Source organism: Cygnus olor, chromosome 1, assembly GCF_009769625.2.
Source record: "Cygnus olor isolate bCygOlo1 chromosome 1, bCygOlo1.pri.v2, whole genome shotgun sequence".
Lineage (NCBI taxonomy): Eukaryota > Metazoa > Chordata > Aves > Anseriformes > Anatidae > Cygnus > Cygnus olor.
In genome coordinates, this window is record NC_049169.1 from 73739153 (window position 1) to 73765067 (window position 25915).

General features: G+C 42.8%; 1 protein-coding gene across 11 annotated transcripts in view; it reads right to left on the reverse strand.

The window, feature by feature from the left end:
- Window positions 1-645: 645 nt before the first annotated feature.
- The window catches only part of PRR5 (proline rich 5), a 90347-nt gene continuing 65077 nt past the window's right edge, over window positions 646-25915 (reverse strand). For all 11 annotated transcript variants that reach the window (XM_040564985.1, XM_040564915.1, XM_040564993.1 and 8 more), the window contains 2 exons: window positions 4900-5038; window positions 646-1785 (listed from right to left, as the gene is read on the reverse strand). In XM_040564985.1, coding sequence (XP_040420919.1) covers window positions 1235-1785; window positions 4900-5038 — 690 coding nt within the window. In that variant the 3' untranslated portion in view covers window positions 646-1234. The remainder of the gene's footprint in view (window positions 1786-4899; window positions 5039-25915) is intronic.

A 25915-nucleotide genomic window follows, 5' to 3' on the forward strand; every position in this document is an offset into this window, starting at 1 on the left:
TCAGCAGCACAAGTGCAGAGCAAAGCTGGAGAGTCCTTGAATGTCTGAGCTAAGCACCAGGCCCTGCCACACCAAATGGATGTCCATCTTTGCTGAGCAGCTCTGTAGGGGTCTACTGCCTCTCAGTCCTAGAAGAGATGCCTGGAACAGAGAGACCTCAAGCAGCACTGCATAGACTGCAAAGCCATCTGGTCGAAATCTGTCAGGCATCAGGATTTCTGGTTAACATTGGTATCATATGTACCAATCTGCTGTAAAACCACTGACACATCTCTCATACCCTATTACTGCTAGCGACAAACAGTGGAGAGCGGTCAGGATTAGCAGAGCTGCAAGGCTTGCAATCCCTGAATATCAATACCTAATTTACAGTATAGGTATTATGGTGTTCCTTTAAGAATATAAATATATAATGAGGATTTCTACTGAGAGGCCATATTTTTATTTATTTAGGAAACAATTAAGTTGAATTCTGCTGGAATCTCTCCATACAATGGATGCTCCGTGAGTCAGTAGTATGCAGACTTCTTGAAAATGCCATATTCAGAGCAAATTAACACGGTCTTAAAAACCAGTTTCATGACAACTCTCTTACAGACAAAAGGCATTGGCTGTGAAACAGAACATCAGGCATTGCATGACATCAGGTAGCACATTTCTGTTTATTTGCCTTTCTTCAAGAACTCTAACTCACTGTTGGGCAAAGGAGTGCATACAAGATGTACAAGAAAAGGTTAAAAGAGACTTCTTTATCACCATATTCTATGGCATGAAGGACCACAGCCTCTTTTTTTTCTTTTCTTTTTAAAAGGATATGGTTCTGTGTTCTGGCTGATGTTTTACAGTTCAGAGAACAACTTGCCCTTCTACAGGAATCTCTTGAGAAAATTAATAGTGAACACAGTAATTTACTAGGCTGTATTACTGAATAAACACTGCCAGTTGCACTAACAGCATTTTAGCAGACACTTGTCAGTTTGTGAATCCGTAAGTTTAGTAAGACAGTAAGAAATCAGACTGCAGTGGTGGGGACATGGAGAAGTGGTTGGGGTTTCTTCCCTGCAGCAGATTCCTGCTTGTTGTAAACTGTTGTGTTTATATACTTCAATACACCTGTGATAACCTACAACAGAGGTTCTGCCCTAGACATATATAGTTTGTCCACAGTCTGGCTCAACGTGTTAGTAGTTTTCATACATAATATTAAAACCCAGGGTCTGTATCCTGATGTCCTTCACATGATGCTCTGTCTGTTCACGTCCACATTGTATGCTGATGAATTGGAACAGCCTCGGCCAAAATCAATAAAAATGCCTTCTGAATCAGAGTCAATTGACTCTAAAATCTGATCCACTATGTTCTCAGGGCTAGAAGAAGGAACTGGAATCAAGGATGGGTCCCTGTCCAACTCAAAAGACCTGTGTGGGTCATCCATCGAGTGGAAGAGTCCTTTCTGTTGCTCAGCTGTGCCGAGCTTGCCAGAGCATTCCACTGACCTGGCACTTGACCTTTCCTGATCTCCTGACAGTGAGTTTTTTGTGGTTGTCATGGAGTTCTTGGAACCATTGTCCATTATGGTGGTGAGGTTGGAGTACCCCTGGAGCTCCAGGCAGGAGGTCATTTCTGAAACGGAGTGCCTTCGGATGCCAGTTCCATTGGCAGCCATGCCCTCAGTTTCATACTCAGCTACCGGTGTCAACAGTGGATTATTGTAACTTTTTGATCGCACCACGGGGTTCTTGGCGAGGATGTCACCCGACTTGGAGCGCCTGAAGAACCTCTTCTCTATAAACAGAGAAAGATACAGAGTAATATCAATAAAGCCTCCTATGTATAATTACAAGTGTTCAAAAGAAAAGTCAAGGCCCGAATATTCATAAGCTTTTCTTCTATGAAAGGACATTTTTAAAAGAATACATTTTGATGGTCTTATAGATCCATATGTTTCAGATTTCCTAGACTTCCTTATCATATTGAAAACTCCAAAGCTATTAAAAAAAAAAAGAAGGGGAAATTCCCTTATATTCACAGAATCACGGAATTGTAGGGGTTGGAAGGGACCTCGGGTCCAATCCCCCTGCCAAAGCAGGTTCCCTAGAGCAGGTTGCCCACGTAGGTGTCCAGACAGGTCTTGAATATCTCCAGAGAAGGAGACTCCACAACTTCCCTGGAAAATTCATACAATTTCAACTGCTGGAGTAAAAACAGTAAATATTGTAGAAGACTTGATGTACATTTGCAAATACTTTCTTAAAGCAATGACAGAAAGTCAAATTTTGTTCTGTCTTTAAAGGTCATAACTAATTTCTAGTAGAAAGCTGACTTTGGCCTTAGGACTGGTGGCACTGATTTCTATTTAACTTTACTTCCACTTGTGCTTTCAAAACCTCATTTCTTCACATGAAACCAAAAGTGCACTGCAGACACAGTGCCACCAATCTGCCTAAGAAAGCAGGGAACCTGCCACCTACCCTGGGAAAATCAGGTCTCCAAATTTGGGGTGCATGGATTACAACATACAGTTGTACTAAATCATTACAGAAAAACTTTGATTCAAAGTGTTGTTTGGAGACCACATAAGGAGAGAGCACCAAGAGAATTTGGAAATGGTAACTGGAGGGCAGTGCCCACAGAAACCTTGCTGGCAAACAAACCCGCACTCGGTCCAGCAGTAATTTTATTAATGCTGTTGTTAACCAAGTGGGTTCTTTCCGAAGAATGAGCAGTAGGTGGCAGCAAATCAGCACGGAGAACCTCCACCAGTGGTTTAGGTCTGGAGCGCTCTCCTGTAGCTAGATCAAAATGATCATCATGTAAATGCTTTGCAGATTTCATTACTCTGCCTCACTTATGCTGAAAATATCAGTGGTGTGACTACTGGGTCTCACTTCTGAAACTCTCTCCCTGCCACTCTCACTTTCCCATCCCCATGGAAGGGCCAGGGCCAGGAAAAGGAATTTAATTATAACCTGGAAGTCAACCACAGCCACTGCAAATAAAAAAAACAAAACACCTCTGAGTTAGGATGAAAGCCCACTTTCCCCTATAAACCATTTGATTCCCTTTTACAAATGCCTTTCTCTTCTCAGATTACTTTTAGGTGCTAACCTGGACACAAATTCTAATCATATGCTGTACTACTACTGCTACTAATAAAAAAAGTTTCTGTACTTAAGATTGCATTTTGAAGATGTTTTTGCCTCAGCAATAAAATCAACTGAACCACGATCACTTCAGGACTTTTTCTATTAGGAATTGGACCTGGCAAACAGATAAGGGGCAGCCCTGCTACAGGAACTCTGGCTTTTTGGTCACACCAAGGTTTGGCTGAAGGGGAAGGCTGTGCAGGCCAGATGGGGAAAAAAAGGGATCAAGGGCTTCATCAGTCCCACAGAAAATGTATCGGAACTTTAAATCATACTGTCAAAATAGCTGGACAGGATTAGACACATTAGTTCAAAAGCAGCAGAGAGACCTCTCAGCTCCCTTGGATCCAGGTTCACTGACTAGAGTAAGAACTATGCAGGGGTATTCCTACAGATCTACACCACAGACCACAGCAAGGCGAAGTGCCCAGTCCAACTAAACCTTCCTATTTTCTGCACTCATGCAACATAACATTTATTTTCTAATAACCCATTTCAATGAAGTTTTATTCTCCTTGAGTGCATTTTTTTCTGTCCTGACATACAAGCTTTTATTCAGAGAACAATTTGGAGCTCCTCTTAAATTCTCGTGGCTTTTAATGGCAAGCACAGAATACAAAGTAGTAATCCTAAACCATTTTCCATAAATAACCGGCCTCTGTTCATTCACATAAAACTGATTTGTTTCTTAAACACCTATGCAATATAACCATTTTTCTATTCAGCTTCAGGGGAAAATTAGCTACCTTATTGACCATTTCTGACAAACAAATAGATGAAATTGGCTGCATAGAAAACACACAAACTTATTTTCTCCTCTGTTTTCTCTATTCAAGCAGCCCATCACAGTATTTACATTAAAATATTTGGGTACTACCATATTTCCTTGTTGACTTACAGTAGCATCCCCCTTGCATTTTCAACAGATTGAATTATTCAGGGAAATTTTCAAAAGACTTTCATCTTGGCCTAATCTTGCCTTCACAGAAGTCACCAAATGCTTCTGAACACAAGGAATCCTAGACAATAATCTGGAAGGGACTTGAGAAAGTCATCCAGTCGACCTCTGCCATCAGGCAGCACCACGTCTAGACACCTTGTTTCTTATGGATGCTGTGTATGTGGCATGTAAATAGCACCTATCATAGTGAAGAATCAACAGCCTCCATAGGCATTTATTCCAGCACCTAACCAATGCAACATTAGAGATTTTCCCTTCCAGGTAATCTATATTTCCCTTGCTATGTGTGCTCCACTCTTCTTATCTCCAGTGGAATGGAGAACAGCTTATTACCTTCCACTTTGCAGGGACATTTGACATATTCAATGGCTTATCGTTTAGTCTTTTCTAAGACAAATTCCTACTCTTTCCTGCTTTAAACAACCTAGTGATCTTTGAGCACTAATTAACAGACACTATTCAGCACTCTTGAAATGGCTTCTTCCTCCCTCCTTTTGCTGTCCATAAAGCATCCTGTGTTAAAACTCCCTCCTTAAAAGGTAGAATGGAAAAGCTAAACCCACTCCAGATTCATAGATTTAAAGCAGTTAAGTGCTGTTATGATGATCTGCTTTCAACTTCTGTCACTGGCAAGTCACTGTGACTTTGTAAATTGCACAACCTTAGGAAAAGAGCACAGCCATGCTGCGCTAGTACTGGCAGTTTCCTCTCACATGGGCCCTGGCCCACTGTGGACCAAGGTTTTGGTGATGCACTCTGTGCTATGTCAAATTGAGCCACTGTTATTCTTACCCAAAATACAGGAAGAGTGTGTGAAGGGTCCATCACTGGAATACAGGCCATATGTGCCTAAATAAGGTGAAACCACTTTCTGGATCAGGGATTCCAGTTTCAAATAATCTTCAGTCACACCTTTTGACTCATGAACCCCCTGAAAGAGAAGAAAAACACCAAACAAGATCAGCGCTGTCTCCTCCAACTTCAAGCTTTCCTTGCTCACAAGAGGAAGCAGGCAGGCAGCAAGCATTTTCATTACATTACATAGCCAAGGTACACTGAGATGTGATACTGGTTTGTTTCTACACCTGATTTGTCTTACTGTAAAGCCAAGAGATGTGAGTCGAACCAGAGACTCACTACACAGCACTATACAGATGCACAGAAGGAGACAGTATCTATTTCCAGGAGTTTAAAAACCAGGCTTTCAGAAAGATATAGAATCATAGAATATCCTGAGTTGGAAGGGACCCACAAGGATCATGGAGTCCAACTCCTGGCTCCACGCAGGACCACACAAAACCCAGACCCTATGTCTGAGAGCATTGTCCAAATGCTTCTTGAACTCTGTCAGGCTCAGTGCCGTGACCACTGCTCTGGGGAACCTGTTCCAGTGCCTGACCATGCTCTCGGTGCAGAACCTTTTCCTAACACCCAGACTGACTGTCCCTGTCCCAGCTCCAGGCTGTTCCTTCAGGTCCCGGTATAACCTGCTTAGTGCAAAGGCACTCCAGGAGGACAAAGGATGAGGTCTGCAAAGATCGATTAAAACCATCCCTAGACTTTTTGTTATTTGCAATTCTGTACTGGCTTCCTGAACAGAAGATGAGCAGCTTCCGCCAAGCACTGCACCAGTGGCTGGTACCACACGGTGTCACTGCCATCTAAGCTATAAAACAAGATTAAGGAAAAGGTGAAACTGACTCAGGATTATTTCTTCCAGGATATTTTAAACAAAAAAGAATTTAGAGCGAAGAGGTTTGCATCTCTCTCCTTGCCCCAGCGCAAGGGAGGCAAAAATCAAAAAATCCAGGCAAAAGTCACATTAAAACTAAGAATGGCAAGATTTACCCAAAGGCAAAAACCTTTTGCCCTTAGCTCCTAACTCTGCACTTCCACCCACAAATGGACTTATACGGCTGTGGAAGTGACAGACAAACCCTGTAGAGCTGTAGGTTCCTTTCCACTTACAGCTGCAGCATATATGCTCCTGTGCTGTCTGAGCAGAGCCCTGTATACTCATAACCAGGATTCCTCTTGCTACCTGAAGTGTATTCACATATGATATAGGTTTGTCATATCTTGTTGCAAAATTAAAATCCTAAACGTCATACTCAATGAGAATTTTGCTTGAATTTAGTTGAATTCCAGATTTTGTAATATAGCCCAGAATTATTGTAAAAAGACCAAGAAACAACATTTTGGGATGAAAGCCTCTAGAGAGCAACACAAAGATCAAATGAGTAAAATTGCAACACTTCCTTCAGTAAATAAAAAGATCCTGATGTTCTGGATACATTTACTGCTCAGTGTGATTCACCAAACAGTGTCTACAATGAGAATCGGCCTGCAATGTGCTTGTGAAAGGCTTGCTTCACCCCTTGGCTGCTGTGCTGCCTGAATCCCAGCTGGCATTCCCCAACAGAAGTTTATGAATAGAAAACAAATCCAACAGAAAACATACAGAATCTAAATTCTGATTCAGCAGGCTTTAAATAATGAGTAACAATTTTTGGAGACATGCGATGTCCTGTAAGACTTTTGGAGATTCACAAATACAAATATGAATACAAGGGCACATGTAGTGAATCTGAAAGCTTGCAAACACTGAAATATCAGCAGAATGAACCAACAACTATCCCAACAATTAAAACTAGATAAAAATAACACAGGAGTAATTCAGAAGGCTGAGTGAAGGTGCATATATTATTTCAAAGTTACTGAGGCCTGCATCAGAGAAAGGGTTTCAAAAAACAGGAGGAAGGCTACTTTTCTCGTGCTGAGATTTGCTCCAGAATTCCCCCTCCCATCTTGCTGGTATTTAGCCAAGATCTTTCCAGACCTCAGAAGAGCAACATGCCTACTGCTCTACTACACATTCATCACCCCATCAAGTTCATAACCCACTGACAAAGATCAGGACATGAGGCCACCCGCTCCAGATGGCCACTCCAATTACCTCAGGAACCAGTTTCCCAAATGTGAAATATAATACTGGTGGCAAAGACAAGTGATATTTAGCATTGCTCATACCCTAAATTTGTAGTAAGGCTTTATTTACTTTTCTACCACTTAAGTAGTTTTGGTACTTGTGAAAGAGGGTAGCTAAACACCAACTGTGGAGAATGAAACCCAGTAGTCCTCTCATACCATGCTGCCCATGAAATAACCATGACAGCTTGAAGAACTGTGATACAAGTGATAAAACTGTCCTTGCTCAGTGGCATCTTAACAGTCTGATTTCCTATCCATCTCACATTGACTGAGAAGGTTTTTTTGTTGTTGTTTTTTCCCCCCTCCTTGCTACCTGGCACAGAAAATGCCCCCTTCTCTTAAAATCCCACCTCCCTAACCACTCGCAGCAGCTTCTTCAGTCCTGCACCCAACTCCACTCCTTATCTTTATGAGCAGTGCATGTCTCCAGCCCCTTTTTCAGTTCATCTTCTTTTAGTTACCACCTGCCGAGTAAAGAGGCCACAAAATATCACTTTTACAATGTAAAATCACCCACTATGAACACAGCCAGGCATTAGTCTTATTCCTCCATTCTGCCATCATCCACAGGATACTTTCTAAAGCATACTGAAAAGTCATAAAACATCTGGTGTCCACTGGAGCTGTGATGACTGCCCTTCAGCTCTGCATCTTGGCACAACCGTGCTATATCCACTTGTAACATCCTTCCTGTGTCAGTTATTGTTACCGGCCTTCCTGAAGGTGCTAGACAGGGCAGTTCCCTTAATCCATTTTTTCTAATGGTTTAGATGCAGTACTGCGGCTGCAGCCCCTGTTAGAGCAGGAGAGTAACAGGCTGCACACCACATACTGATGATGTAAAAACGGCGTTTCTCCTGCATTTCTTTCTGCTGTGTTATTCAATGACAAACTTATTCCTCCAGCCTCTGTTTAACCAAATACAAGTACAAATGGATATTGATTCAGCAAGGACTTCCAAACCCAACCTTTCCACATGACCCGAATGACAGCATCACTTATTTACAAGTTAGAGCGGCCCAGAAGAGCACCTCTAGGCTCAGAGCAAGCTGGGGCCACCTCCACCTGTCCACAGCCTCTGCTCAGAGACAGGGTGGCAAGTGGTGACTTGGTTGGTCACCAGCCTGCCCTTCAGCCAGTTGGTCCCTGCTGTACCATGGACGAGGAGCTTCTCAGGGAAGGGGTGGACACCTCCTCAAGCAGATCTGTTTTAGTACATCAGAGGAAGCTTCTGTTTTGCTTTAGCTGCCAGCCCCAAGAGTTCATTTAAATTCTTCTCCCCACTAGAGTGAGAGAATGAACCCAAGAATTAATTCAAACTCTTTTCTCCAGCGTCCACTGTGCCACATGTGAAATCACTCATTTGTGTCACACCTTCTCATTCAGTGGAAGGACCTTCTGGTGGAAGTTTTAGCATGGAGCAAAGTATGGCTACAAATGCTTCATATAAATATATGCCAATATACCTATATAGGTATCTATATATAGATGTATAGATACCTCTACATATTTCTACATAGATATCTATATATACATGAAGATTTGTGAATTCTTTTATAGGCCTTTTACCAAATGTGTATGCGATTGTGCTTATACAGATAAAATTAGCTTTAGATTAAAGCCAACTTGGGATTGTTATCCAAATCACAATAGTTTCTGAGAAATGGATGGCATGGCTTACAAGTCACCAATTAAAAAAAAAAAAAAAAAGTGTTTTCCTGTTATTTTGGCAACTCATGATTCTTACACTTACTGTATGATGTCCTAGTAGTCTGGTATGTCACTAAGTAGCAATTAAGCAAAAGTCAGATCTAGCAGGCTGGCTGCTTAGCTTGCAGGTAACTACACTGTAATTTGGAGAAAAAAAATTTAGATCATTATCAGTAAAACAGAGGTTCTACCCTTATCTTTAATGCAATATTTGCTCTGCTGACATGCAAAAACTTATTTTAAAAGATAAGTCTGCCCTTTCATGAACTCAATTTCATTTTAGCAGGAGAGTTTCATGCTTCTCTAAAAGTGTTAGATGTATCTATTAAACTTGTTTCAAGGCCTTGCCTGACCTATTTATTTCTCAACTGAAAAATAAAAAAAGGGCCAAAATAGCTCAATATCAAACAGCTGCAGGTACCTTAGTACTTGTGGAAGAGTGTAGCTGCTGGATCACATCCTGATCTTGGTTACACTGTTTTGAAATGCAAGAGACATCTCATTATCTTTGGAAGGACTGTAGTGCAGTGTTATGTCTGCCTTACTCTAAAGGCATGGATAATGGGGATTTGAGTCCTGAATATGTGAATATCATTGCAAACAGAAAAGGTTTGTACTCAGCATCAAGACAGTAGACATGAATTTCTGCATGTAAAACAGTATCCAAATCCCTGACTTCATTAACTTCTAATTAAATCATTTGGTAACAGAGAATGGTATATAGAAGTTTGAAAGCATTAAAGGGACCCTATACATTACTGTTTTTGATACATAGATCTGTGAGCTCTCCCAGAAGGGTCATACACATGGAAGACCACAAGTTATTAAGGCAGCTCTTTTACGAATTTCCTGCCTTCTCATCTGGAACTTGTCCCCTGTCTGCCAGACCACAGTCATCCCTTGTGTTTGGGAATAAACCCCACGAGTCAAAAACATAGTCATTCCAGCAAGGATGGAGGCACTGAACTACTCAGGTTTCCATCCCTATTAATGCAGTAAGCTAACCACAAACTCCTATTGACTTTTTAAAGGACACAAGGGCTTCATTTGATAGCACAGGGGAAAGAATAGGTGATTAATTCATCTTTTGGTATGGCTAATAAATAGACACAGTCAGAAGAATAGTGGGGGTTTTAATAAGCCCACATAAAGCCACAACCTCCTTCTTAAATGCACAGGGCTTCTCTAAGCCTCAAGGTCAAGCTGAAGTGGACTGCAGTCCAGATAGGCATTTAAGAACTTGAGAAGCCTCCTCAAATGCAACCTTAAAACCTGCCTGAGGTTAAAATTTATTGATTTAACCTTTTGCACATGTATTAACAACAATATTATTAAGCCTATTATTAAGCCATTACAAACATTTTATCTAAGTGTAGACTATACAACTTGCAAAGCTGCCAGAAAGATAATCTCTGTTTCAGTAACATTTGCCACTACTTTTCTTACAAAAAAAAAAAAAAGTATCAAATGTCTTCACTTTTTTTTACCATGGCAATGAAACAACCACAATCACAATGAGAATAGAATAGAATTCATTATTTCTGTATCCTATGATATGTATTTTTAATGTCTTGCTCTTTTATTCATAGGCAGCCAAGACTGACACTGGCACAAAGGCTGGTAGATCAGCCCTCCACCTAAGTCACCACGAGTCAGATGCAAGTGTGCTTACAGCCTCTGCCCCCGTGCACTGAGGCAGTTATTGCCGCGTACTCCCTAAGACTGCATCTCTGTCTTTTCGTTCATCATAATAACTGAAATTCTTTCAGTTTCAGTAACAAGGACACTTAAAATATAACCTGATAGCACCAGCACTTCCAAATTTCTCTGAAGAAACATGTAGGGAGGTGACACAGTGATTCAAGCCACGTTACTAGTCCAACGACCATGTGCCCTGTTGCACCATGCTCGGCCCTTTGGGGAGGCACTCAGGCTGTGAGTCACAAAGGATCCCAGAAATTAATCACTTCTCATCTCGATTGGCTACTGGGCTTCCTCAGGCTCTTCTAAAGAACCCAGACGTGAAACAATCTGCAAAGAGTCGCAGCCATGAGAAACTGCAGGCTGCTGATAGTCTGGTACATCTCGTTGGACAGCCTGGCTAAACTTGGACAGAGTTTTAGGCTCCCCATATTCCTGTAAGCAGATGCAAAACATCCTATGGAAAAGACTTGGTTTGTGAAACCCTGACATGCATCTGAAAGGGAGTTGGTTTTGTGTATTGCCTGCTGCTTATGCCTCTCACTTCTCACCCCAAAAACTGGACGCAAAGCTACACAACTCCTTTCCACCTGCATTTAGGGGCAAAGAGGTAGCAAAACTACTGTTTGGTGGCAGAAAATGGTAGCAAATACTTACCGTTGATAACCTGCCCAGGGAGACTAATAAAACAGCTCTATGTGCAGAGACTACTCCTGGGCCATGGAGCAGGCAGCATGAGTTTCTCCACTGCTGATGCATGAATTGCAGCCTGCTTGCACATGCTTGTTAGCACAGCACTAAGTGGAACAGACGAAATCTTCCTCTCAAGTACTTCTGGTGGGCACAGCAACCACAAGCAGAAGAATGTTTTTTTCATCACATCATCCAACTTTCTTGAAATCTTGGGGATTGCTGGGTTACACTGGCTGAAAAATGGCTTACCCTAAAAATCCTTCAGTGCCTCACCCTCTTGATGGCAGGCAAGGGACCAGACCAGAGAACTGAGCACATAAATCACAATAGTAGGAGTCAAAAAGGCTACAGTGAAAGCTGTCACATCCTCTGTGTACCAGGCACACCTGAAGGGGATGTCTCATGCATGCCAAGAGGCTAGGAATAAACCTAGCTGCTGGCTGTTTTTCTTGCCTCCAGCTTCTCCTGGCTGCATTGGTGATGCTTGGCTCATATTGTTCTACGTCAGTGTCTTAGCTGGATTTCCACATGGCCAGCACTCTCTCATACCTGACTCCTCTTGTTTCAACCCTTCACTTCATCCCCTTGCCACCTGCTCTGTCCTAATACCCCACATCCATCCTTAGCTCTGCACAAGCTCCCTGTCATCTGCTGGGCTCTTGTGCTAAGCCCCCCTGCATGCACCTCTACCGCATGCTGCTCAGTTCTGGTCAACTGCAACTTGCCCCACATGACTCCTCACTCTTCTGTGCATGAAAATAATCATAAACAACTATTAAATGCCAAACTGCTTCTAAGTGGCCAACAGTAACAGAGTTTTGCTCAGTATTTATGAAAGGTGCTTCAGTTTCCAGTTCTAATAGCTTCCCCCACTAGTAACAGCCAGAAATGGTGGTCTCAGTCAGTTGCTTTTCATTTCCCTCTTTAGCATAGAGTATTATAGGACCATTTACCTAATAAATTATACGTGAAAAGATATTTCCAGTGTTAAGTGCACCCCAACAACCAGGCATAATGGTGACATAATGGGCTGACTACTACAGCCCAGCCTGCGAGTGCAGACATGCTGAAGTATATGCTGGTCATTGATTAAATGACTGCAGCACTCAGCTTCAGCTTTAATGTTTTAGCTGATCAGCATGTTTACATGAGTAAGTACTGGTATACAAGGCTACCTTCTGCTTCAGCTGTGACAAACTGCTGGGCAGCTTTTAAATAAAATATATATATATATATATATATATATATATACATATGTATCTGTCTTCCCCTGGGTCAGATCAGGCAGAGCAAAGCAAGGAGGCCTCCTGAAGCCCAGCCAGGTGCCCTGCTGGGACAGCAGTGACACAGCACATGAGGGTGGCACAACAGTGTCCATGGTTGATGTGGGTGCAGTTCTACCACAGGTGATGCCAAGCAGGAATGGCCAACCGCCAAATCCTGATTTACCAGTTTCTGGACTCTGAAAATAAAGGAATAGAAGCCAGACTTCTGGATTAAGGCATCATGGCAATCAGTACTCTTGGTGATTTGATGGCCCGGAAGAGTGAAGTCCTCTGCCCATGCAGGATGCAGCTGTACATGGCTCAGCTCAAGCCCAGAAGCACACCCTGAGCCTTAGGCTGCTGAGGCGTCCTCAGCCTGGGTCTGCTGGGGCACCCTTAACCACTGGCCTCTACCCTGGCCTACCAACAAAAAGCAGTCCTGACCTGCTACGTGAAAGGAAACATGCTGCAGGAAGTGTTCACAGGGTCAAGCCCAAATACAAAATGAGGTCCTGTCCTCAGAAACTGCCCTGGCTTAACCACACAGGAAAACAGCTAAGAAACGTAGCTATTCTCTGCCTAAAAGCAGCAGATTCCTTGGAAGAAAGAAAAATACATTGAGAAATGCATTTTTCTCTTTAACTGGCAATGGACTAAATCAGTATGACTGACACACATGCAGTGGTAATAATCTGACAAATATTGGATAATAATAGTTGCCCAACTACTCCCAGGGAAAACTGAAATTAAAAGTCACAAGACATACCACAAGGCAGACAGAATAATATTTATAGTGAAAATACACATTACTCAGCCAGCCCTGCTGGTGGAGAATTGATAAAGGTGTACAGACTGCAGCATACACCCTGGTGACCAGGGCAGCAAGATCTGCTTGTTATTTTAGTCAGAGAGATAGCAGCAGCTTTGCTTGCAAGAGGTGAGGAAAACACTGCCCTCACAAGCCATGACTGCCTCTTCACCCACTTTGGGGTGTGTAACGCTCTTCATGGCTTCCTACCTAGCCTTTTCAAATTTGAGCGATGTAGCAGCAACCCCAACTCAGGGCAGGCATGAAGTCACTGCAGGAGGACACGATGACTGGTGGGCCCCCGGTTCTGGCCACGTGCACCACCAGCAGTGTAGCTCTGTGCTCCCAGTTACATTATGGGTCATACTCTAGGTTTGAGGTCTGCATCCTTCCACCCTCCTTTGAACACACACATAATTAAAACTGTTCCTTTTTTACTTCAGATGTTTCACAGCATCATCTAATTTTTACTGACCTTGCAGTGATCACAGTCAAACCGTTGGCAGTGAAGTTACGCTAAGGTTTACTTGTTTAAAAAGAGGCTTCAGGAGTGGTCCCCATCTGTACAGTTCTCGTTTTCTCTAAAACACTGTAGCATTTTCATTGACCAAGCTCACCCAGTCTCATGCTTTGGAGGATACCACAGTAGCTTCAGGAGCACTGACTGTTGTCCGAAGAGCAAAGGCTGTCCTCCTGTGCACAGTCTGCAAGAGCTGCTGCTCTTACTGCACTACTCAGCACCACCGTGTTTGAGTCTCCTCCTCACATCTTCTCCATCTTCAGCTAACTTGCACAATACTCTGCTGAAAAACTCACAGATCTTGTTCTGATAACCCCTGCAGCAACCGTCTGGGCTCCATAATCAGAATGAGGATGCCCTAAGTATGTGGATACACCATGCCCCCCCACCGTCCACCTTCTTCCCTGGGAATCAGCCCTGCAGAGTGGATCCCTCAGTGTTATACAAGTGGAATTGCATCTGTGGAGCAGCATCTGGCCTCCATTTACACATGGACTAAAGGCAAATTCATGAGTAAACGCATGGGGTATCAACTGTGAAAACTGATTTTTCTCAGCCCTCCCAATCTTGACACCAAGGGCAACACAGTAGATTGAATCAGCCACTCAGTGTTAGACCAGAAGTTCACTAAATTCAACATTTTTTTGCTAACAGTGAGAGCAGGTGAAGTGTGTGGAAGAACAAAAAAGGAAATAGGGTATGCACAATATGGGCTTTCTCATAGAAAATGTTGGCATTTCTGGCAAGTGGTGACATAAAAACCTACTGCATGGCAATTTGCAGTAGCCCTTAAGTGTAAAGAATCTGTGCTAGAAATTATTTAACCACTGAGATGAAGATGGTGAATAACTGATAGGATTACGAGGTCCCAGAAGTAGAGAACTAGCTGATCTAGTGAATCCTCTGAACAAGGACGAGGGTGGGTTTCTTCAGTACTTTTGCTATGTGCTTTGCTTGTGTAGCTGCATCTTTCCTATTGCGAGTGCAATGCTGAATTCTTCTACTGTCCTATGAAGGAAGATTCGACTGTTGGCAACAATTATTCAGCCCAACTCTGAACATTAGTCGCAGTTAGTGAAGCTGGGCTAAATGACATCAGCAGGCAGGGTGACTCAAGCCAACAAAGGGTAGAAACAGGGTGAGAATAGATATGAAATGGAAAGAGGGATAACTTTTTCCATTTATGTTGATGAAATCCTGATGTTCTTCCACCAGCTTAAATGAGGCTCAGCATTTCTGGAGGACTTCCCATTTGAGAGCTTCAAGTCCCATACAGACATTGAGTTCAACTCTGAAGCTCACTTAGAGGGACTATGTGATCAATAGATGTCTTTTGAAAAGACATCTGGGTAAAAAGAAACCCCCTGGTTGAGGACTGGGAGTTTAAACTACCAGGTCCTGCTTGTAGCCCATTCATCCGTGCTGCCAGCCTGAACAGAAAATTTCAGTTATTTTCTCCTGGTTTTCCCCAGTGATTCATGCCACTTTCATCCCAGTCAGCCAACTCACACATTTTAGCCCTTAGGAAGCAGACTCAAAACAGAATGAAAACTGCTTCAAGCATGGACTACATTTTGCTTTGCACAAGTCTGTTTTGACAAAGCTGAACCTGATCCACTTGAACTATGCATGCCCTTTACCCATGGGGGTTTCTCTGTAGCAACCCAAAGACAGAGTGAGAAAACACACCTAGGCTGGGGAAAGTGGAGGGCCCACCTTTGCAGACCAGGACAAGCTGAAAGAAAACTGCTTCCCCTCTCTGAGAAAGCCCTCAGCCCTTGGGAGGGGGCCAATAGTTCACGATGGGCCCACTTTCAGTGAAACTCTAAAACTATGCTAGCATGTGTTCGCAACTAGGTATATTTACCGGTGGAAACATGAAAAGCAGGACTTAGGCATCAAATACTCAGTTGCTTTGAATCAGAATAACCCCAGTTATGTTAATGATTTTATACTGTTTTATAACCACTAAAGGTCATGCCCTATGCATTACAAGTCCAATTCTAGAAACCAGTAACTTTTTTGCATGTGTTGGAGAGATGTAGCCACATAAGTCATGGTTGTTTTGTTATGAGCCCCTAGCAGCATTTCCTCACATCATTTTTTCCTCGTTTTGTTTTATCCTATACCACTGGCACACTGGTAAAGTCTTAAATATTTGAAGGGTTAAACCATGTCTAGTCTCATTTCTGCCATGAGCAACAGTGCTCATGGGAGGGAGAGGCAGAGAGGTTTGCCAATGCAGTATTGACAGAAGTCAGCACTTCAGATCCCTGTGACTGCCTCAGAAATAAAAATCTTGTCATATTCACTTTAATCTCCAGCAAGTGCCAAGTTCTGTCAATGTCAGCGTGAGAAGCAGTGCTGTCTCTTTCTTTCATTGGTGGCACCAAGACACAGTCAAAAGGCTGGTGAGGCTCAGCTGCACGGATAGCAATAGGATTCTTCTTACCAGAAAGGATCAAGCACAAAGAAGAAGCTACTCTTCCTCTGACCCACAGAAATCCAATGTATTATTTTTCCTGAAACTGCTATTAAACACTTTATATGAGGTTGCAAAAGACAAAGCAGAAGATGAAGACTGAAGGTAAGTAAATGATACAAAATGACTAGAAGTAAGGAGGTTACTTTGAGACTTTAAATACAGTAGTTAGGATCTTGCAGAAGCTGAGCAGCCAGTTTGCTAACAAAGACCCACCACCAATAATGATATGTATTTCTACTTTCATAGTTTTAGGGCCAGAGGTTGTCAGATTCGCAGCTAAGAGACTCCCCTGGGCACAGATGAGAACTGCAATCACTCCAGTCAAATAAGCTAATGTGACTTTGAAACAACCCACCAAATGAATCTATGCATAGGTGAGTGTCTCTGAAGAGCTGTTTAAGGAATAAACTTGAGCTGGAGTTAGTTTGTCTGCATTTCCAGATGCTGTGGCACTGCCACATTACACTCACAGGCAAACGTGTGCACAGAAAAGCGAGTGCAGCCCCTTGCAGAGATTACCCTGTCAGTCACCGAATATTTAGATGTGATGTTTAATGTCTAAGGGCATAAAGCCTCTCATTTCTTTCAGGCTCCCTCCTGAAGTTCTGGCTGATCTATACACATTAAGCTTATCTAACCTTGCCGGGGAAATTATGACTTTTAACTCTGAGCATTTAAGTCTTTTCCGTAGTCTTGGCTCTGATTTTTTTCTCATTGAGCAATTATTAAAAGAAAATCCATTGTGCATTTATTTTCAGGTGAGGACTCAAAACAGAAAAAAGGATGGCAGAGCCCTCCCTCAGTGCATCTAGGCTTTTCTGAAGAGACATCCAAGAAATGCTTTTGAAGATCTGCAAACATTAACTTGACTGCTGTTAGCTACTTGTGAGAGTTTCCGATACTGCCTTTCATAGCCACGCACCCCTTTTAAATCATTAACGAACATTCATCCCTCAGCATCCTCCTTGCTGCTTCAACTTTTTTCTTCTTTTCTGAAGCACTTGAATAGACTGAGCAGACACAGCAGCTATGTGTTCTGGATTTTTTTATTTTTTATTTTTAACAATTTCACTGACACAATTTCCATCCCCAACAACTCATCCATGTGAGCCACGAAGAAGCATCTTCCAGATCACCTACCAGTCCTGGCTGAAGAAGTTTTCTGCCAGTGCAAAATACCTGGAAAGTAACTGCCTGGATCTAGGGCAGGCACCCTCTCTCAGCAATCCAGTATGTGGAGGCTAAAAAGGAAACAAAGAAACACAAGCACACAACACCTGAATTTAGAGCCAGAGCAGTGAGCTGCGTACTCCTTGGGCAAAAACAGTACAAGGGTTAAGGATGTGACCACCAGAAGTGGTTCTAAAAGGATGGCCATCCCTTCTTCACCTTGGTCACCTGTCACACTGACAACTCCACGCTGCAGCAAGAGCCAGCCACGCAGCAGCTCTTGCAAGAGCTGTGGTAGATCAGTGTGGAGTACAAAACCGCACAGTTGAAATCAACAGATGCTCTGACGTACAGCTTGAAGATACGACCCTGCTACTGAAATGAAAGTTACTTGTTTTCAAAGCTCACTGATGCTTTCTGTTAATTTGCTTAACAGCACACAGCTACCTCCCGAAGGAAACCTTCTACTTGCTTTGCTTTTAAATGTTAAAACCACTGCAAAATACATAACCATATTCTGTAACTTTTCAGACCAAACTACTGCCCAGTCCCTCCTCTGGTACACAGGGGCTTTAGCGGAGCTGCATTAGCATCACACTGTGTAAACACCTGTCTTCAGATGATTCAGACATTTTGAGAAACTGTGGAAATACCCCGCTGCCTCTTCAAAGGTTTTGTACTCTTCAGCTAAACAATGAAACCACAAGAAAGGCTCATGAGTGATACAGGAGGAATGAGGGATTTATCTTTTTATTATCTTTCTATTGTCATAAAATTAGTTCTAGTATGTTTATCTTCTTGTTTTGTTGTGTTGCCCATTTGCCCATCCATTTATATCTACTGTCTCTTATCAGGCTGCACAATCTTTATGGCAGAGACCATATTTTGATTGTGTTTACGCAGTGCCCAGCACAAGAAGGCTCTTATCTATCCGTGCTGGCAAGAAGGGAGGCTTGGAGATACACAGAGGCCAGTAACAGAAGCAGCTGACAGCTCTGAGCTGCTCAAATAGAAATTATATTTGCTTTATGTGAGAGCCACTCCCAGTGCAACATCTGTACTTTGCAAAATACCTTTCTGACAGGTCTTATCCATGGCAAGCTACGGCTCTCCTCTTGCCAGCATCTGCGTAATTGCAGTATACTTGCTTTTTCCAAAACTGCATTTGGACTAAGGAGCACTAAAGAACAAACCCTTGCCTAATAACTTCAAAACAGACGATGCATTTTTAAAAGCACCAGATCCGGGCGCTTTGGGCTCTGGCAGCACTCACACAGCAGTGCTGGAGGGAGAGGCAGGCAAGGCAGCATCCCCTCCCCACAGCTCCCATTCTGTTTCTGATCAATGGTCGGTTCTCAGCAAAACCACACTGCGCTGGCTGGCCACCTCGCTCGCAGCATGGCTGTCGGGTACAGGGGATGCTCTGCAATGCCCAGGTGCCTGCCCCCAGGCAGGACAGGACAATCCCACGGGTGCCACCTCGCACCACGGGGTTCGCTGCAAGGAGCTGGTAACTTACTGGAAACAACAGCAGGCTGGTAAGAGAGAATGATTTTAATCAAAGAACATAATCTGAAGCCTGCAGAGTCACCTGATTAACTGTTTATCTTTTAATTGCCTGTAATTACTGGGTAGTGGCAAGTTAATGAATTTCACAGTACGCAAATTGCTGTGCCATACAGTTGTTACTTCCACAGCCACAACAGAGCTAAGGGTAAGGCTGTGAAATTACTGAGAGAAGACATTTCACCCTCTCCACTCACCACGGGAGAAGGGACGACTCCAAGAGCCTCACTCAACCACTCCCCTGTCTTCTGCAGTTTGCAAGCACAGCCTTTTATTTTGGAAGAAGTGCACCACAAAGCAATTAGTCTTCGCGTAAGCCTTCATGCCACCAGCCTGCTACACACTGTCCCCATGGGCTGCCCACTCTAGCAGCCACAGAAAGGGCAAGGAAAGGCTTGGGGACAGAGCTTGGGTGGCATTTCAGAGCAGGACCTTCCGTATCTTTCACAACTCTTTGCCTTCCCAATGCACCTTCTAAGGAGATGTCAGAGGCTAGGAAATTCTAAACAATTTGATTTAATCACCCTGGTGGCTTAAATGGAAACACAGCTTCCCATAATAATAAAATTCTATAGCATAGTTTGAGAAACGGGCAAACAACAAAACCCCAGGAGAAACTACTCCTGAAGGAAAGCAAACAGCTGTCAGAGTTGCTTCCAAATAATTCATGCAGGAAACAATTTGTTTCGCTCCTCTGTAACTATGTGGGACTTCTCCACAACGTTGCCAATCACATCAGTGCAGGCAAACTGCTCCCATCCCACAGCAGCGCTGGCCACGCCTGCCTGTCCCCACACCATTTGGCTGCCTGCTTCACAGTGCCTGCATTCCCACTGGCTGCAGCCTGGCTCCGTATGATTTCCCCGGTCTCTGCAGCCTCCAGGAGGACCCAGTGGTCTGGGCATCACCAAGAGATGCTCATCCACTGTGACTGCCTAATGGGCCCTGCTGTGTGTCCTGCCACGCTGCAACAGGCTGCTGGGGCTGTGATTCCCAGGTGGGGGACACTCAGGAGGATGAAATAATATTCACTAAATTAAGAACTGGAAGCAGTTTGGGTAAGTTGTGCGTAGGCCTCTAAAGTAGAATTAAAGTGTCATTAATTTAACTTGCCCCTCTTCCTAGACTTTTAATTCTCAGAATGCGTGTCTATACAGAGTTCTAATGAGGTTTAATTAATCTTCTTGAAAAGGTAGCTTAGATTAACTTTCTTATGTTCCCCCTGTAGACAAGCTGTGAATTACAGTATTAAAGCACCCTGCCTCAAAGGATTCTTGAACTGTGGGAACAGTCCCTGCTCAGAGTTTTTCAATGGTCAAAATTTCTATACCATCTTTTATGCCAGTTTTAGTCTGCTGGCCAAAATGGGTCCACAAAAGACATTTGTAGGAACTAATGCAATTAGTTAAAACCTCCTCCTTCCTACCCAATATAGAGTCTGCAGGGACATTCTAATTCAAGTTAAAAATGAGTTTTACCAATTTAGCTCTATTTTATCAGATCGGGATTAGCCTACCAATGAACCTGAACTGATTTTAATAGGCCAGCTCCACTAATGGAGGCAAACTCCAGGGCAGATACATATTTTAGTAAGGACTACTCGGTTTAGCTCAGGTTAAACACGTACCTAACTGGCTTGAGCTGAAACAACGCACTCCTAGGATAAGGTTGCACAAGTAAATCATCATGGCCTACGGTAGTCTCAGGTGCTGTATGCAGCAGCTACACTGTAACTCCATGCACATCCCAAAGGCAAACATTGGGCAACACAAAGGGGGACAGGTCCGTGCTTCTCCCTTACCACAGAGCGGGACGGCACATGGGGCAGTTACGGCAGAGCACCCGATGGATGGGAACAGCCTAGCTCGGGGCAGCCCAGAAAGGTGCCGCAGCGTTCGGCCAGCTCCGTCAGAAGCCATGCCTTTCATTAACCGGCTACTGTTCTTCACCCAAGGGACATTTTATGGAAAGCAAGGTACTCTCAACACCTGAAGGGAGTTTGAACAAAGCAATATGCCTTGTAAAACAATTGTGTTTAATTAGTACAGACAAGGCTGTGGTCATGCTCCTTTGAACTAGCATACAGTGACTTTCTATTCAGAGGACGGACAAGACGCACATCCGAGTACTATGCCATGGTGTTCATGAGACAGGTTCATATATAGCAAAACCAAAACAAACAGAACATTTTATATTGCTCTCCAGTTTTTCCAGTGCTTAAGGTTAGAGAAGTGGCAACACATAGTGCTGTCAAACATGTTGAGAGCTAGTTTTAGCAAATACTCAAGTTCAAAACGCAATCTGTTCCTTTCATTATGGCCACGGACTTCTGCTGGCCATGGTCATAAAGAGGATCCACATGAACACACATTTTTCAAAGTCTGCTGTGTGGAAGCAGCGGCTGAGTTGCAGTTACTACTGTAAAAGCCTACTGTCAGTCAAGCTCACAGTGCTTAATAGCATCCACACTCACCCCTCTGCCTCTGCACCTAGAGAAAACACTGTGGCAAGCTTTGAAATAAGTGCCAGGTGGAAATCGAACTAAAAACATTACAGGGGAAAAATGGTTCTGTTGTGGTTTTCCTCCTTAACTTCAAACCTACAGCTTGCAAATGGAAAATGGACAGCCACCAACTGTCGCTGACTCACATCCTTACCACTTACACCACTGTCCCCATCTGTGGCAGGGGAATCGCTCAAGACTGACATGCAAGCAAGCAAAAGCTGTACTTTGGCTTATTTAGCATTCCTGCCTGGCACCACTGGGCCAACAGAAGTGTCAGCACGGCTTTAATATACATTTAGACCTTCCTGGTTCCCCTGTGTCACACTCAGGCTGCTGCTGCTGACACTTTTCTGAATTCTCCCATCAATTCCCAGCTTCTTGTCTACATCAGTAACATAGCACATCCCAACCTGCATTAACTGCTTGATGTAATACCCCAAGATGTGGATGAAATAATTCCAGCATTTTCACTGCTTCTGTACAGAAATGATTCCCAGTACCAGCAAACTAGCACAATAATAAAAAGTCATAAAAAGAAAAGCAATACCAAATATGAAAAGTACTCCTCATTAGTGAAAACTTCAAGATTTCCTTTCAAAAGGATTTTTTTCCTAAAAAAAAAAGAGTAGGTATGCCTTGTTAAAAATCATGGCCATACAAATTCATTCCAGGATAACAAACTCCAGTCAATTGAATTACTGCAAGCTGCAATTACACATAGAGACAATAAGCATGACAGAATAAGACAGAGGACATTGCTGAGAAGCAAACATTACTTCTACAAAATACTCTGAAGTGTAAAACTTCAGGGCCAAATTCATAGTTTCCTTTATATCAATATAAAACAAAGGAGTAATTTTCACTGTGTGTCAGGCACTGTCCTGGCAGTAAGATTTCTTACCTGGCCCCTTACTTGCCCATGGGGCTGATGCATACAACACAGACAAGGCATTACAACACAGATAAGGCATTTTTTGCACCACCCAGGGGAAGTACAGGTTTTCTATATGGTGATTTATATTTACACAGGGTCTGCAATATATTTATCTATACATTTCCTTTTTTTTTCTTTTTGTATTAGAAAACAGGAATTACAAAAAAAAAAAAAAGAAAAAAGTAGAGAAGAGAGAAGAGTAGAGTTGGGAGAAATTAAAAGTATGCTGAAACCTCACGCCCACACCACTTTGTTCAACCTATGCTTCAGGTCTAAGAGACTTAGTAAGACAAATTCTCAAAAGCAGCCACCAAATTCAAAATCCTATGGCCAGACATTGCAGTGTTCTGTTTTTCCACAGAAAGACCCCTGCAGTTTTCCGATAGCAAAGGGTATTTTGTTTTTAACCACTCTGCTGTTTAGTTTGCTATGTGGCTGCTGAGATGGAAAAACAGCACTCTCTGTACCTACTTTCAGCTCTTGCAATGTGCTTTTCCACCCCTTTTAAGTGTGAGGAGTTGCACATACATTTAGGAACATTCTAGAGATAACAAACACGTCCCACTGGGTAATTTTAGGTATCTATTTCGTCTCCCTTTACTGTGAGATGCAATATGCAAAGGATTTCAAATGAAGCTCAGAGAAGCCAAAAAGGAAACCACAGGTTTTATTTTTTTGTTCAGAGTTTATGTTTAGTGAGGCCTCATATCTCTCAGCATGAGTTTTTTTGTTGTGCTTTTCTATCGTTTTATCGTTCTACCTTGGGTCACCTGGAGACATTCCGTGAACTCAGATAATCCTGATGTCAACCACAAGATGCAGATAAACACTCTAATTTTCCATTTCCAACTTTCTCAGACCCCAAGAGAGATACCTGGAGATAAGATGTTCCAGTTTCAGTGGCAAAGGTCTTCTTTGACAATACATGTTTTGGGAAATAAGGCAGATTGTTTACCCTCTAGTGGTAGTTTTACTCTCTTTGATTCACACAATATAAGGGAGAAAATTCCTTTCTAATATCTTGTTCTGTTTATGCCTCTTCCTCTGGCTTCCTAATTCCACCTGACGAGAAAGGTCATCAAGGTGAGATTGACAACACGCTGTATTGATGTGAACTTCTGTGCATCTCTCTGTGCTCAAAAGCAGGTTTTAGTTCTTTTCCTTTCCTCAGTTACAACTCTGCTCTTGAAGGCTCTGCAAGATAAACAGGAGCATCCTGGAGGCACCTTAGCTTACGCTGCCTGTAAGTGGCCACAAAGGATTGATATCTCAGTTTGTGCTCTGTAACTGGGTCAGGCTATGCTGGCAACAGAAAGTTTGAGTGGTACGAGGCCCTTCTTCCAAGCAGCAGTAAAACTCCCACCAACCTCAACAGCACTGGAATTTCACTCCTTCCGTCTGTTTTGGGGCAGGGCTTCTTTCCTGATAGATTACTTACTGGTAATTAAACCAGGCTGTAGCACTGATGAGATGCAGATGTGGCTCCACTGGACTGGAGATCACAAGTCTAAGAATTAATCTGAGGATTAATTTTTGATCCTAAAAATCCTTACAACAAAGCTTCAGATATGATCTGCTATTACAATAGTTGTAACAGCTTTATTCCAGAAATGGAGGTAGTTCTTTTCTTCAAAGAGGGATTGCATACAGAAATAATATTTTTCTGCCATTTTTTTAATCTTTGGTGTCTGAAAGACAAGGAAATAGAGGTATCTGTCTCTGCGGGCAAATTGTGAGGTTCTGGTCCAAGCGTACAACCTCCATCACATCACTGTATGCCAGAGAACTGGTGTGGGTGCTATAGCACATACAAGCATATTGCATGCATAGTAGGTAGGCGTACTTCCAGCAAATATTTTACTCTGACAGGACAAAAGATTCGATGTAAAGAATGCAAAACAATCATACAACCAATGAAGTAAGGGAACCAACTTCTGCTCAGGCCCTTTCACCCAGGAGATCTTTGGCCAGGGCTCCCTTTATTCTCCTTGCTAGAGCATGGCCAGCTGAGCAAGCAAGGAATGTGTGTAACTTGCAATAGGTCAGTAACCACACAGAGGTCAATGAAACTGCTCACATGCTGAAGTCAATGAAGCTAACCCATGCTCAGGTAAAATGTGTGCTTACTGTGCTTTGCTGGGTCAGCACCTGTCTCGTGACTAAAGTCCAAGAATTGCTGCAGCTTCCATTTCCTCTTTAAAAAGCTTCCCTTCCCCTCCATGAAGAGCGTGTCTTCTCCTGATGGACTGGCAGAGCTCTGCCTTTACACTATGACAAGCTAATGCATGAGCAATATCAGATGCACCCTGTACGAGTTACCAAATCTTTGCTTCTTTAATCCAGTCTAGCAGGACAGACTGGTACATGTCAGCATGTGCCTTTGTCAAACTGTGACCTTCAGTTGACATTACAGCTGCTGTCTTGAAGAGTATGACCTATTCTTTAATTACATGAGGTAGCTGCAGAAAGCTATCAAGCACAGAATAGGGACAGTTCATGCCCGGTTCAACACTGTCTAGAGTCGACACCACTAGACTCAGCCTCCAAACATGGAATTCTGCTGCAGTGTCACTGAGTTTCTTATGGAAGTGATATCCACAGTAGACAGAAATAGGGATTAAACAATGTCCACACCAACACATCTTCTCTCAGACTGTGAAATCCACACATAATATTACCATGTGCCTTTTGGGCAGCTGAACTGTTATTTCTCTTCCAGCCCTATTTACATATTGAGTTAACCTATCTCAAGTAAATGCCATTATTATGCCACAAACGTATAAAATTGCTTTTGTTTAATATGACATTTGAGTTTGGGAAAAAGTCTTTGCTCTGAAATCCAATTATTGATTAACACTGCTAAGCATGTAAATAGCTCATTCCCAGATCCTCTTCTGACCTTTTCCTGTAATTGCCATTAGATTTTAAACCACAAGTTTGGCAGAGCTGTTGCTGAGAAAGGACTTTTACCATCCCCACCACACAACTGTATGTAACATATGCAAAAATAAACACCCAAGGGTAAATTCTCTCTCACTTCATTATTGACTTTCATCAACAGCTTTGCAATGAGAATGTATTTGTCCTTTTACCCTAAACACACATCCACCTTGTTAACACTTCTGGTTGTTGAAGAAAGCAGGTTCGTCAACAATCTGTTTCTTGTACCACTGATCCTGGCAAACGACTTCACATCACCTCCTATGAACTTTCTGAATTAGGATGTTGTTCAGTTTCCAGCTCACTATGAAATTCATTTGAAGTTCATACCTAAGATCCTCTGAAGAAGAAACCACAACAAAGCTAGCAGATCTGTCAGCAATGACACTTCTGAAGCCTGGCTTCCAATGGGCAGTTTACCTCACATCTAAGGAAGGAAGCCTGATAGAAAACTTTCCTGTGATTAAGATTTTCATAATGGTAATCTCTCATGTGGAGTCTCTGGTGTCTATTAACACA